The following is a 14491-nucleotide window of genomic DNA, read 5'->3' as shown; positions in this document are numbered from 1 at the left end:
TATGCCCTGTGCAAAATTCTACTAGGCAGCTTCCTCTCTCATTTCTTAGACCCAATCCATATTCACCTACTACATTTCCTTCTCTCCCTTTTCCTACTCTCGAATTCCAGTCACCCATGACTCTTAAATTTTCGTCTCCCTTCACTATCTGAATAATTTCTCTTATCTCATGATATATTTTATCAATTTCTTCGTCATCTGCTGAGCCAGTAGGCGTAGGCTTCGTGTATATCTTGGCCACAATAATGCATTCACTTTGCTGTTTGTAGTAGCTTACCTTCATTCCTATCCATTACCCTTTTTAAATTTTCTAAGCTACCTGCCAATAAAGGAACCTGACATTCCACACTCCGGTCCATAGAATGCCAGTTTTCTTTCTCATGATAACTACGTCCTCTTCAGTAGCCCACGCCCGGAGATCCAAATGGGGATTATTTTACCTCTGGAACATTTTACCCAAGAGGACGCCATCATCATTTAACCAAACAGTAGAGTTGCATGCACTTGGGAAAAATTACAGCAGTAGTTTGCCCCTTGCTTTCAGCTGTTCTCAGTACAAGCACAGCAAGGCCGTTTTGGTTAGTGTTACAAGGCCAGATCAGTCAACCATCCAGACTGTTACCCCTGCAACTACTGCAAAGACTGCTGCCCCTCTTCAGGAACCACATGTTTGTCTGTCCTCTCAACAGATACCCTCCGTTGTGGTTGCAACTACGGTACAGCTATATGTATCGCTGAGACACGCAAGCCTCCCCATCAACGGCAAGGTGCATAGCCAAGAAAGAGCCTTCTTCTCTGTTCCACGCACCCCCCCCCCCCCCCCGCCCCCTCCCAAAAAAAACGCCCATCATAGCTCCCCCAACCGTGACTTGCTGACTTACTCAACATTCCCTAAAAACTTCCTTCTCCTCCATTCCTGAAACATACTGCCCCTGAAAACCCAACCAATAACAAAGCTGTCAACCATTTTGCCCAGCAAATGTCCCAGTACTTTTAAAAAGGCCTCATCTTCTGCCCAAAACCTAAGCATAACCATGAAGAACTTGTAACAGACCTTCTTACCTTTACTCATTCCCTGCAGCGGAAAAATTTCTTGACCCCCCCCCCCCCCCCCTCCCACTGGCGATAGCCACACAAAACATCGCATAAAAACTTGTTTAAGAGAGTTCCAACCACCCTCCAACAGTGGTCCACTTCCTCTTGCATCCAAACTCCTAATAATATTTCATAAATTCGTCACTTCCAACGTGACCTCACCTTCATTTCCCAGTTTGTCCTCAGGAAGTCCAACATCACTCCTATGGAGCACACAGCTATTAATAACCTAACAACCAATCCAGCCATTAACATGCTTCCCACAGTAGTCATGAATTGTCGTTAACTGTGGCTACAGACTACCGACAACTTCGCAACACTTCTGTGCGTAAACCTAATGACCATGATCCACTTAGATTCAGATGTCAGGTTTTGGGATGAAGCTGTCTGTCTCCTCACACAAACTACTCCCTGCATTACTGCATGTTACCTACTTCCCAGACTTCACAAACTCATCCCCACAAGTCTCCCTAACGATCGTCCCATTATGACTGGATACAAAGCTCCTATAGAGAATGACCCTCTGCCTTTGTTGGCTCATGTTACAAAGTATTATCTGCAATCTCCCATACTACATTCAAGACACTGTTCAGTTCCTTCACTGCCTTCCTGCAGTTTCCCATTATCACCAGACTCCCTTGTTTGCCACTGTTGATGCAGTGAATGTTCTAACACACAAACGTTCCCTATGTCCACAGCTGCAAGACTTTCCCAATGTTGTCTTAATGTTAAACCCACCACCTTTTTCTAAATCCTACTAGGCAACCACTTCTTGACAAGCAATTATTTCACTTTTGAAGAACAACTCTATAAACAAATCTGAGATACTGCTATGAGCACTCAAAATACATCATCCTATCTATGCTCTCTTAGTTATGGTCCTCTGGAGGAACCTTCCTGTCCAGTCAACACATAAAACCCCGCACCTGATTCATATTCATTGATGACATTTTGAGACAATTTTTGCTCTTCCCTCTATACTCTAAATAACCTACTCCAAAATCCATCTACACTCCTGGAAATGGAACACATTGACACCAGTGTGTCAGACCCACCATACTTGCTCTGGACACTGCGAGAGGGCTGTACAAGCAATGATCATACGCACGGCACAGCGGACACACCAGGAACCGCGGTGTTGGCCGTCGAATGGCGCTAGCTGCGCAGCATTTGTGCACCGCCGCCGTCAGTGTCAGCCAGTTTGCCGTGGCATACGGAGCTCCATCGCAGTCTTTAACACTGGTAGCATGCCGCGACAGCGTGGACGTGAACCGTATGTGCAGTTGACGGACTTTGAGCGAGGGCGTATAGTGGGCATGCGGGAGGCCGGGTGGACGTACCGCCGAATTGCTCAACACGTGGGGCGTGAGGTCTCCACAGTACATCGATGTTGTCGCCAGTGGTCGGCAGAAGGTGCACGTGCCCGTCGACCTGGGACCGGACCGCAGCGACGCACAGATGCACGCCAAGACCGTAGGATCCTACGCAGTGCCGTAGGGGACCGCACCGCCACTTCCCAGCAAATTAGGGACGCTGTTGCTCCTGGACTATCGGCGAGGACCATTCGCAACCGTCTCCATGAAGCTGGGCTACGGTCCCGCACACCGTTAGGCCGTCTTCCGCTCATGCCCCAACATCGTGCAGCCCGCCTCCAGTGGTGTCGCGACAGGCGTGAATGGAGGGACGAATGGAGACGTGTCGTCTTCAGCGATGAGAGTCGCTTCTGCCTTGGTGCCAATGATGGTCGTATGCGTGTTTGGCGCCGTGCAGGTGAGCGCCACAATCAGGACTGCATACGACCGAGGCACACAGGGCCAACACCCGGCATCATGGTGTGGGGAGCGATCTCCTACACTGGCCGTACACCTCTGGTGATCGTCGAGGGGACACTGAATAGTGCACGGTACATCCAAACCGTCATTGAACCCATCGTTCTACCATTCCTAGACCAGCAAGGGAACTTGTTGTTCCAACAGGACAATGCACGTCCGCATGTATCCCGTGCCACCCAACGTGCTCTAGAAGGTGTAAGTCAACTACCCTGGCCAGCAATATCTCCGGATCTGTCCCCCATTGAGCATGTTTGGGACTGGATGAAGCGTCGTCTCATGCGGTCTGCACGTCCAGCACGAACGCTGGTCCAACTGAGGCGCCAGGTGGAAATGGCATGGCAAGCCGTTCCACAGGACTACATCCAGCATCTCTACGATCGTCTCCATGGGAGAATAGCAGCCTGCATTGCTGCGAAAGGTGGATATACACTGTACTAGTGCCGACATTGTGCATGCTCTATTGCCTGTGTCTATGTGCCTGTGGTTCTGTCAGTGTGATCATGTGATGTATCTGACCCCAGGAATGTTTCAAAGTTTCCCCTTCCTGGGACAATGAATTCACGGTGTTCTTATTTCAATTTCCAGGAGTGTAGTTCTTCTCAACTCAATGTGTTACCTTTCTATGTGTTAATTTCCACCCTTTAGGGTGAACCAACTGCAGATTGTGGTGAACATTGGAACAAATGACGCCTGTTTACTGGGCTCTGAGGTCATTCTTGGGTCATTCCAGCAACTGGCAAAGAAGGCTGAGAATACCAGCCTTGAGCATGGAGTTTAAATGAAGCTCACAATTGGCAGCACTGACCCCAGAACTTTTCGTGGCTCTTTCATTCTGAGTTGAGTGGAACAAATGAATCAGAGACTTTGAAGATTCTGTGACAGGCTAGGTCGCAACTTCCTGGACTTGTGCCATACGGTTGAGAACTGTAGGGTCCCCCTAATAGCTCAGGTGTGCTACTCAGTTAGCTGACTGTGTGTGGTGTGCACACAAAGGTTATTAGATTAGGCAACTCTCTATCCAAATCAGAAAATGATTAGTGTAGAAATCCCAGAAGTATCAGGGTAAGATTGCATGCAGTGCCTTTCACAGATGAAAGTATTAAAATCCTAATGGTAAACTGTCAAAGCATTCACAACAAAGTGCCAGAGTTGGAAGCACTCATGAAAAGCACTGGGTCTACATAACACTAGGTACATAAAGCTGGTTGAAACCTGAAACTGATAGCACCAAGAATTTTGGGAAAATATAAGTGTATATTGAAAGAATAGGCAAATAGGAAATGGAAGAGGTATATTTGTCGCAGTAGATAAGAGACACAAATCCACTTAGATAGAAACTGAAGCTATATGTGAGTTTGATGGGGCAAGACTCCGTATCAGGGGTGGACGTAAAATGATAATTAGATACTTCTAACACCCATCAGAGTAACTGAAAACTTTAGAGAAAATTCAGTTCACTTGTACATAAATTCCCCTGTCATACTGTAATCATGAATGCAGACTTTAATTATCCCACAATTAATTGGGAAAATTACAGTTTTGTTAGTGGTTGGTGTGATAAGACAGCCTGTGAAATTTTACTAAATGCTTCCTCTGAAAACTACCTAGAACTGATAGTTAGGGATGCCACTCGTGACAGAAACATATTGGATCTAATGGCAACAAACAAACCTAACGTCTTTGAAGATATCCACTCCAAAACTGCTATCGGTGACCGTGATGCGGTTGTGGCAACAATGAGAACCAAAGTATAAAGGACATCTAAAATAAGCAGAAAGATATGTATGTTCAGTAAACTAGATAAAATATCAGTAGTGTCATATCTTAATGAGGATATTGAAACTTTCAACACAGGTCAGAGATACACAGAGTAAGTCTGGCTCAAGTTTAAACGAATAGTTGACCATGCAATCAATAGATATGTATCCAGTAGAACAGTTCATAATGGGAGGGAACCTCCATGGTATACAGTCACTGTAAAGAAACTTCTAAAGAAACAGAGATTACTGCACAACAGGCTTAAAATAAAGCATAGGGCTATAAAGAGCTATCACAAGTTTCCTGAAGTGAAATTCCCTGACGTTTCCCTGATTTCCAGACAAATTTAGAGATCTCAAGGGTAAGCAAAGACCTAAGTTGACAAAAAATATAAGGACTTGTGTATTTCTAAACGTGAGCAAAAATCTTAGGTACTTACGTCAACATCTTTTGTAATGAACTGGTTCTAGATAAAGAAAGCAAACCAAGTGGTATATATGTTTCATTAAGACCACTATTGTTATTTTATTTCAATAAAATGAAACACATTTTGTGACAAAAATATGCATTTTGTTGATGTCGCAAGACAGGTTTACAATATCTTAACTGATTTCAGAAATAACCTCAGAAAAAATAGGCCCCTTGAAAGATGTGTATAAAGTGGGGCAAGAATTGTGTAAACCAACAATATAAGTGATCGCCAATAAAATTTTGATTCTACTATATCTGTTACTGTTGGTTATTACCCACTATGTAATGTCTGTTATTTTACAGGTATTGTGTGATTTTTCTTTCAACAAATACATGAATACATAACATGCAAACTGCCAGCGACCGCCACAATTTTCCTCTTTTTATCATCCATACTTTATAATATATATACACCACTTTTGAAGTGCCAAAATGTGCTAGTATAAATAAAATGTTTATAAAACTCTACACTGTACTTGGAGCGAGACAGTTGCACTTCCTGAAATTCATCCCCCATAGCCTCTCACCTGCTGAGCAGCATAACACTCCTGGGTCCATCGATAAACCATGAAAATTTGCCATGTTACACTAAACACAAACGGACCGGGCCTGTGGGCTGATCAGTGGGGCTAAATCTGACAGGCAGGGCCTGCACATTAGTGAGAAACTATGGGCTTCAGTTCAGCAGGCCCCAACCATTAGAGATATCCTTCACGGAAGCCCACTAATGTGGCCAGATATTCACGTGTCACAGACACCATGTTGATAAAATGAGACCGCAGTGATCAATCCATGCAACAGATAACTTGCACAAATACTCTGAGAATCAATACTAATGAGGACAGGTAGAAATTCACTGTAAAGATGATCGATAAGCCACAGACAGGCACATACAAAAGATAATGACACTCTCACAACTAAATTTTTGGCCATATCCTTTGTCAGAAAATGAGAACGCTCACACATTCACACATTCACACAATCACTTGGACACAACTTATGCATACATGAGTGCCATCACAAGTAATGGCAGTGCGGACTCCAAACTGAGGAGAGTGGTAGAAAGGGGAGCAGCAGTAAGAATGAGGAAGTAGGGAAACGCCGTACATATTCAGCTGCATCCAGCTGGTGAAGATGTGTGACATCTCGGTAAACAAACTATTTCATCCAGTGAGACAAAAACAAGGTTTTTCCAGTGCTTTTTTTTCATATTTCCCAGATATTCCCTGATTTTCAGAACTTGTGATAGCCCTGGAAATAGATAGAGAGACGCTGAATGAAACACATTTAATTGTAAGTGGAGCAATAAGTGATGCCTTCAATGACTACCATGCAAGAATATCGTCAAGTCATCTTTTGCAGAACCCAAAGAAATTCTGGTCATGTGTAAAGGCACCAGAGTTTGTGTCCAGTCCCTAGTGAATGAGACAGAAACTGAGAGTAGTGAAGCTAAAGCTGAAATGTTTAACTCCATTTTAACTATACGTGACGATAGTATCTGTTCCCGAAAGAACAGTTACCTTAGATGACCATACAGCTTTGCTAGAAATGAAATGATAATTAAATGGACACCCTAGCTGCAAACAGGCATTGATGTACTTCATTAGGGACATGTTGAAAATGTGTGCCCCGACCGGGACTCGAACCCGGGATCTCCTGCTTACATGGCAGACGCTCTATCCATCTGAGCTACCGAGGGCACAGAGAATAGCGCGACTGCGGAGACTTATTCCTTGCACGCTCCCCGTGAGACCCACATTCCCAACATGTCCACACCACTACAATTGAGTGCAGCTAAGAGTACATCAACGCCTGTTTGCAGCTAGGGTGTCCATTTATCATTTCATTTCTAGCAAAGCTGCATGATCATCTACAGTAACTGTTCTTTCGAGAACAGATACTATCGTCATGTATAGTTAAAATATGGCTTCCCGGCCATTGACCTTCTTGTGCAAACGCACACAATATGCCCGAACACGTACAGGACTTGGTAGGTTAATCTGCCACGAGTAATGAGTATGATGGGCAAACATCTCTTAGGCGCACTCAAATGTAGAGGTGTGGACATGTTGGGAATGTGGGTCTCACGAGAAGCATGCAAGGGATTAGTCCCTGCAGTTGCGCTATCCTCTGTGCCCTCGGTGGCTCAGATGGATAGAGCGTCTGCCATGTAAGCAGGAGATCCCGGGTTCGAGTCCCGGTTGGGGCACACATTTTCAACATGTCCCTAATGAAGTACATCAACGCCTGTTTACAGCTAGGGTGTCCATTTAATTATCATTTCATTTAACTCCATTTTCAATTCTTCCTTTACAAAGGACAACCTAGGAGTTTTGTCCCAATTTAATCCTCAAACCACAGAAAAGGTAAGTGAAATAAATATAAGTGTTGTGGTGTTGAGCAACACCTGAAATAGTTATGATTGAACAAAGCTACAGGCCCCAATGGAATCCCTGTCAGATTCTATGCTGAATTTGTGTGTGAGTCAGCCACTCTTCTCACTATAATCTATCGCAGATCTCTTGAATAAAAACATAATGCAGTATCGCAAACAGAATGACCTCCACAATGCCACCCAAAATGAATTTCGAAGACATAGATCACTTGAAACCCAACTTGCACTCTACTCACATGAAGTACTGAAAGCTTTGGATCCAGGCAGTTAGGTAGATTCCGTGTTTCTTGATTTCTGGAAAGTATTTACCGCACCTACACATATTGTCAATTGTCAAAAGTACTGTTATACATGCTATCAAAATAAGTACTGGGTGGTGGTCGGAGTGGGGCGGCAGTGACTTGCTTTAGCTTAAGGATATGCTGTAAGGATAGTTGCCATCTGCGCACCTCATAAAAGTTGTTGCTAGTGGGGATGGTCCAGATGGCATAGGTTGTGAAACTGCCACTGAAATCTCACCTAATGTGCTCTGCTGCATGTTGTGCCACTGGGTGGTCTACGTTGTTTTTGGAAACAGTTTGGTGGTGGCCATTCATTATAGTTAAAACCTGGTTGGTTGTCATGCCAATATAAAATGCTGTGCAGTGGTTGCAGCCAAGCTGGTATATAATGTGGTTGCTTTATGTTGTAGGATAAGCCTGTGAGCACGTGGTGCTGGGTGGGTGGAATGGGCAGGTCTTGCATCTGGGTGTTCCGCAGGAGCATGATGTCTGTGGTACGGGACTGGGGGAGGGAGTGACATAGGGATGGAATAGGACATTGTGGAAGTTTAGTGGGTGGCAGAATACCACTTCTCGAGTGATTGGAAGTATCTTGTGTAGGATGTGTCTCTTTCAGGGCATGACGATAGATAATCAAAAAACCATACCCTAATGAACATTCAAACAGGCACAGGCAGAGTGATGGGAGGATGAGATGTATGGAAACTGAATGTTCAGATGGAAATGGGCATAGAGAGAGGGAGGGGGAGGTGGACAGAGAAAGGGGGGAGGAGGCTATGCACAGAGAGATGGGGGGAGGAGGTGATGAATGGAGAGAGCCGGGATGAGAAGATGGGCAGAGAGAGAGGGGGGGTTATGGAATTTAGGATATATAAGTAAGTCCCATACATATTTATCAATTGCAAAGCATTGTCAAGTTTGCTAGTAATAAATAAAAAAAATGTACTTCCGATACAAATACAGAAAAACAAACGGGAAATTAAATCTCACTGGATGTGTAAAACTTGTAAGAATATCGCTGACAAAGTAGCAGTAACTTAACTGAGGAAAGAGCAGTATTTATTTATTTTATTTACTTTTCAACTAGTGGCTTTCTTCGTAATTTGTATGTTTATTGTTGCTTACAAAATTACAAACAGTAAGTTACTAATAGAATGTATATGACAGGTTTCTTACATAATTTTCTCTTTGGTATTGTATCTACTGGGTTCATCTTACAAACCTGAAGGTTTTCTTTCATGATGAGATCCATGTAAAATGATGAATGTGAGTGAATGAGTTTCAAAAGTGGAAACTGACTATTCCGACTGTGTTTGCAAATCACTTAGTCATATTAAGTTAATACCCATGTGCATCATCTTAAACATTCAGTGATTCTGTTACTGAGGAATTGGGTTTTGTTTCCTATTACCCCTTATTATTGATGCCATTTCAAAAACCACTATTTCCTCCTCCTGTTGCAAAAGCATAATAGAGTTTGTTCAACATCACTGTGGCACTGAAGTGTACTGTTGTTTGTGCATGGGTTGTTATCAGTGTGACCCTCAAGTTTGCTATACATGCCAATTCCTTAACACTGGATATCCAGGCAAATCAGTTGCTATTAAATGATTTGATGATGGAATTCAGAAACTAGTCCAAGATTATTTGAGCAAGTTAGCCAAGGCTTTAATTCAAACTTTAGGAAATAGGCATTTGGACATACCGAACATGTTTAAGAGACAATAATACAAATGTAGACAGAAAATTTCATACTCTAAGAGATTTTTTTTACAAATTTTGATGGTACCAACTAAAGAAATGAACAGTCAAATATAAAAAGACATTGAGCTTAGCAACTACACAATGGAAACATTTTGATGCAGTGCCACATTGTACTATTGAAAAATTTATACTTTGTTCTTCTTCTTCTTCTTGGCAATTTATTGATTTTCTGCATTAATTACAAGCAATTTTATATAATTATAGTTTATAGAATTACGATGCTGTAATAAACAGTTTTGAATTTCTATCATCAATAATCTGTTTTAACTAAAAGCACAATCAGTGATGCATGGTGTAAAACTGTCCCTCTGAAGTTCTCAATAATGGAACCAAGTTTTCTTACTGACAGCTATCCTCTTGAAAGATGATATAATCATAAGAAGAGGGCACTTGGCTATCAGATCATCCAGTCCACATTCTGTGGCTTCTCTTATCTGTCATTGATATTTCGAAGCACAGTGTAGTAGGAAAATGACAGGCGGAGGAGCTGCAAGTAAATGCATTTCTCTGATTGGCATACAGCAAGAAACTCACAACTCCTTAGCATAGTTAATGGTGCATACAAAATAATTACATTAATATTGCTCATTAATGGAGTAAAATAGTGGCATAAATCAGAAATACAAATTTTATCTGTCTAGCTCAAAAAGTAAAGTTTATATTGAAAATTAAGACTGCTTTTCTACATTTTTGACCAAGTAAAGCCTTATAAATTAGAAAGTGATGAACATAATATTTGCTGCATGAGAAATTACTAACTTCTGTAAAATTATTTATTTGTTAAAAACAAAGATTCCAAGACTTACCAAGCGGGAAAGCGCCGGCAGACAGGCACATGAACAAAACACACAAACACACACACAGAATTATGAGCTTTCGCAACTGGCAGTTGCTTCGTCAGGAAAGAGGGAAGGAGAGGGAAAAATGAAAGGATGTGGGTTTTAAGGGAGAGGGTAAGGAGTCATTCCAATCCCGGGAGCGGAAAGACTTCCCTTAGGGGAAAAAAAGGACAGGTGTACACTCGTGCGCGCGCGCGCACACACACACACACACACACACACACACAAACACACACACACACACACACACACACACACACACACACACACACACACACACACACACACACACACAGTCTGCTTGTGTCTGTGTATGTGCGGATGGATATGTGTGTGTGTGTGTGTGTGTGTGTGTGTGTGTGTGTGTGTGTGCGAGTGTACACCTGTCCTTTTTTTCCCCTAAGGGAAGTCTTTCCGCTCCCGGGATTGGAATGACTCCTTACCCTCTCCCTTAAAACCCACATCCTTTCATTTTTCCCTCTCCTTCCCTCTTTCCTGACAAAGCAACTGCCAGTTGCGAAAGCTCTTAATTCTGTGTGTGTGTTTGTATGTTTTGTTCATGTGCCTGTCTGCCGGCGCTTTCCCGCTTGGTAAGTCTTGGAATCTTTGTTTTTAATATATTTTTCCCATGTGGAAGTTTCTTTCTATTTTATTTAAATTATTTATTTGTATGGATATGTCATTTAGTGACACTGACCATTCCTTCTAACAAAAATGCTTATTGTACTTTGTAGTTTTCTATTTGCTTTTACTGATTATAAATTCCAGCAAAATAAGTTCATTCAGACAATGATATTTACTGAAGAAGCATTCATTAAGTACACACTTAAAATGAAAGTAAAGAGAATGAGAATGACAAAGGGGATGACAATGCACAGAGATGTCAGATGGAAAGGTGAGATAGGATCAGTTGTGGATCCTGGAGACAGGCTTGGTACTACAATAGAATACAACAATTTTTCTGTCTGTCTGCATAAAACAATGCTTCCTAAGTATTTGTAAGACCTATACAGGAATATTGCTTGTGTGGGTGCCATTTTAGGTTCCATTAATGAGGTACACCATGTGCACTCAGAGTAACCACACTAATTGGTCACAGGAATTAAGAAAAATAAGATGCTGCAGACATTGAAAGGAAGAGTGACACTTACATAAAAGTTTAGAACTAACCACTTTCTAGGCAGTAATCTGAAATACCCACCATCCCAACACAGAGTTCTCCCTATATGGATAATGAAGACGAGACACAACACAGAGACAAACAAAACAGATGTAAATGGAAGGAAAATGAACTTTAACATTAATCAAATCAAAAGTGAGGGATGGCAACTACTCAGCTGCAAATGACTGCTGCACTTCACACAAGACACAGAATTACTATTTTTCCTATTAAAACACACACACACACACACACACACACACACACACACACACACACACACACACGAGGATTTGATGATTTGGATGAGAAATTTTATGTATGAGTATGGGGGTGAGGGAAAGGAAAGGAGGGGGGGGGGGGGGTGTACAACAATTGGTAAAGAAAGTAGTAGTTCACTCAAAGTAAGTGGTTGCTTTTCCTCACTTTTGGGGATTGTTTCCATCCCACAATTTCTATTGATGTAATACATTAAAATTAGTCATGAATTACTTCCCACTGGTTTCAAGGGTAAGGAGGTAGAACATAGTTTTTCTTTATTAGTGACTCACCTCCACAAAGGTTTCTGTGGTTAGTGTGTAGAACCAGCCGCCTTTGAAGACAATTGTTTTCTGGGCACGCTGCATGATGAACGCTACATTCTTCTGTGTTGAAACATCATGCTCTTCCCAGCCACTGTCATAAGCTGCATCTGATATGCTCTCTGTCTGTAGAGTTGATTGCAAAAACAAGTAAGTACAGTTACAGAAATATTCTTACTTTCTTAATTTCTTTTCAGTGTCTGAATTTGTTATGAGAATTTGGAAGTAGAAGCAGAAGCTTTGTTTGATTCTCATATCTTAATTGCTAATACAGTGACACACAGGGAACAATGGAAACCAGTTCCATCACTGAAGTGAGTAGTGTGGATGGAGGAGGCTCCAATCTTTCTGACCTGATACCATCATCAGAGTTAAGATTTATGATTCCAGCTGAGCATTCAGCGAGATTTATTTCTCATGAAGGCAGTGCCTTTGATGGACACAGAGTGTTTTCATCACTCTTCCTTGTATAGGCAGCCACAACACATCACATTGAAATGAAACATGTAATTTGATAATGGCTAGTACAGTCCTAATGTACACAGTATTGCTTGACTACCAATATTGGAAGTGGACATACTAACAACACACAGTTTTTGGGCCTGATGGAATGAAATAATGTTTATAAAATGACAAAGTGCCATGTATTGATAATGAGAAGTGAAAAACAAAGGGGAAAAAAATTAACGACTGAAAACAAGTGTAATTCATTACTACCAAACTGGTTGCAGACACCGTGAAAGATTACTTATCTAAAATGATGTAACAACATTAGCTTCCTGACATCTTAAAATTCATAGCTTTTCAGGACTAGAGAGAAAAACACTCAGGAAATAGTTTACAAAGTGTGTAACACCCCGAAATTATTGAAATCAGTGTATCATTTTGTAAAAATTGTTTTCCACTATTTGGAGGTTTAAAAAAGGTGTAAAATGTTTTAACTGCAATTAATTATTTGAAGGTACTGTCCAAAAGGAAGATGAATATCAGTGAACATTCAGTTTAGGAAAAATGTCAGTTTCAGTTATTAAAATGAATTTAGCAATACACTACTGACTTAGCATCACACTATTGACAACAATTGAATAAAGAATTTAGCTAATATGTAAACTGGTGCTTATTTGAGGCAGTCTCTTGTTCTCAGTACTTTTTTGAGAGGTAATTATGTTGGATGTAGTTTAATCAGCAACATCCTGCATAACTATTTCTTGAATTTTTCTTGATAGCAGAGCTCCCTAGTATTGAATCAGCAGAAGTCAAAGAACTGTGTAACACTTGGCTTTTCTCTGGGCCTACTGCAGACACTAACTAAGACTTTGCAGAAAATAAGGATGCTAATACATAATGAAACATGGACTTTTCAAGCCTCATAATGTATCAACACAAAGCACATGTTTTTATAGCACCACCACCTCATGAGGAAGGTAGATGGGAGTCACCTCATCCTCATTACAGTTATTGTTCTAGGCTGAGCAGTACAGAAATAAGAGAAGAAAAACTGTGAATGAAAACCAAAGAAATGAGGAGAGGAGAGGAGGGGAGGGGAGGGGGAGATACTTGTTGGGATTTCTCCACACAAGTTGCAATAGAACAATGAAATAATATCAATATAGGTGACTGAGGATAAGAAAAGAAAGAACAGTAATTTGTGTGATATATTTAGTGTTTAGTCAATCTGGATTTTTACACTTTTGTGAGCAGATGCTCGCGTGTATACTGGCTTGGTTTAAGAGCAATAAAAACATTATTCATGGTTTATATTAGTTAGTACCGGAGGTTTGGTTTTAGATGGTGAAATCCACTTTGCAGTGTTATAGTATTGAGGACGACATGCGGAAATTGTAATTCTACTGTACAACCTCGCCAGTTATACTCACATCATCAATGACAGTCAACAAGCGCCCCAATTTGAAGCAGCGAAGATGGCACCACTAAAATGTCTGATGAAGACATCAGAACAACAGCTTTGACAAGTCATATTTGAAGAGAGAATTGGTTGCAACACACTCTCACAGTTTTGAACACTACTGCAAGATTCCATCTCGTAGGATATGCCAAATGGCACATAGTGGCCAATTTGGATGTTTAAATTTCCACGCTTATTCAGCCAGTGCTAATTGCGAGAGAACGTAACACTGCGAAGAACAGGTTATGTTTGACCAACAAGTTACACAGAATCCCACAACAATGCCAGGGCACTGCAGTTGCTTCCCACCAGGTTGCTCTCCTCAGACATGAGGGGGCCACAACAGCTCCATATGGACTCCACCAACTGGGTAGCCACGAGCACTCCTGGCAACACACGAAGAGGGTCTA

General features: G+C 41.7%; 1 protein-coding gene and 2 non-coding genes across 3 annotated transcripts in view; 1 reads left to right on the top strand and 2 right to left on the bottom strand.

The window, feature by feature from the left end:
- Positions 1-6781: 6781 nt before the first annotated feature.
- Positions 6782-6856, bottom strand: Trnat-ugu (transfer RNA threonine (anticodon UGU)). Its single transcript has one exon. It is a non-coding gene; the product is annotated as a tRNA-Thr (tRNA).
- A 434-nt stretch (positions 6857-7290) lies between these two features.
- Trnat-ugu (transfer RNA threonine (anticodon UGU)) lies at positions 7291-7365 on the top strand. Its single transcript has one exon. It is a non-coding gene; the product is annotated as a tRNA-Thr (tRNA).
- A 2163-nt stretch (positions 7366-9528) lies between these two features.
- The window catches only part of LOC126273327 (odorant receptor 47a-like), a 120216-nt gene continuing 115253 nt past the window's right edge, over positions 9529-14491 (bottom strand). The window contains exons 7-8 of the mRNA XM_049976873.1: positions 12146-12301; positions 9529-10083 (exon numbers count right to left, since the gene is read on the bottom strand). Coding sequence (XP_049832830.1) covers positions 10027-10083; positions 12146-12301 — 213 coding nt within the window. The 3' untranslated portion in view covers positions 9529-10026. The remainder of the gene's footprint in view (positions 10084-12145; positions 12302-14491) is intronic.

This window comes from Schistocerca gregaria, chromosome 5, assembly GCF_023897955.1.
Source record: "Schistocerca gregaria isolate iqSchGreg1 chromosome 5, iqSchGreg1.2, whole genome shotgun sequence".
Lineage (NCBI taxonomy): Eukaryota > Metazoa > Arthropoda > Insecta > Orthoptera > Acrididae > Schistocerca > Schistocerca gregaria.
This window is presented reverse-complemented; position numbering and strand designations above follow the sequence as displayed.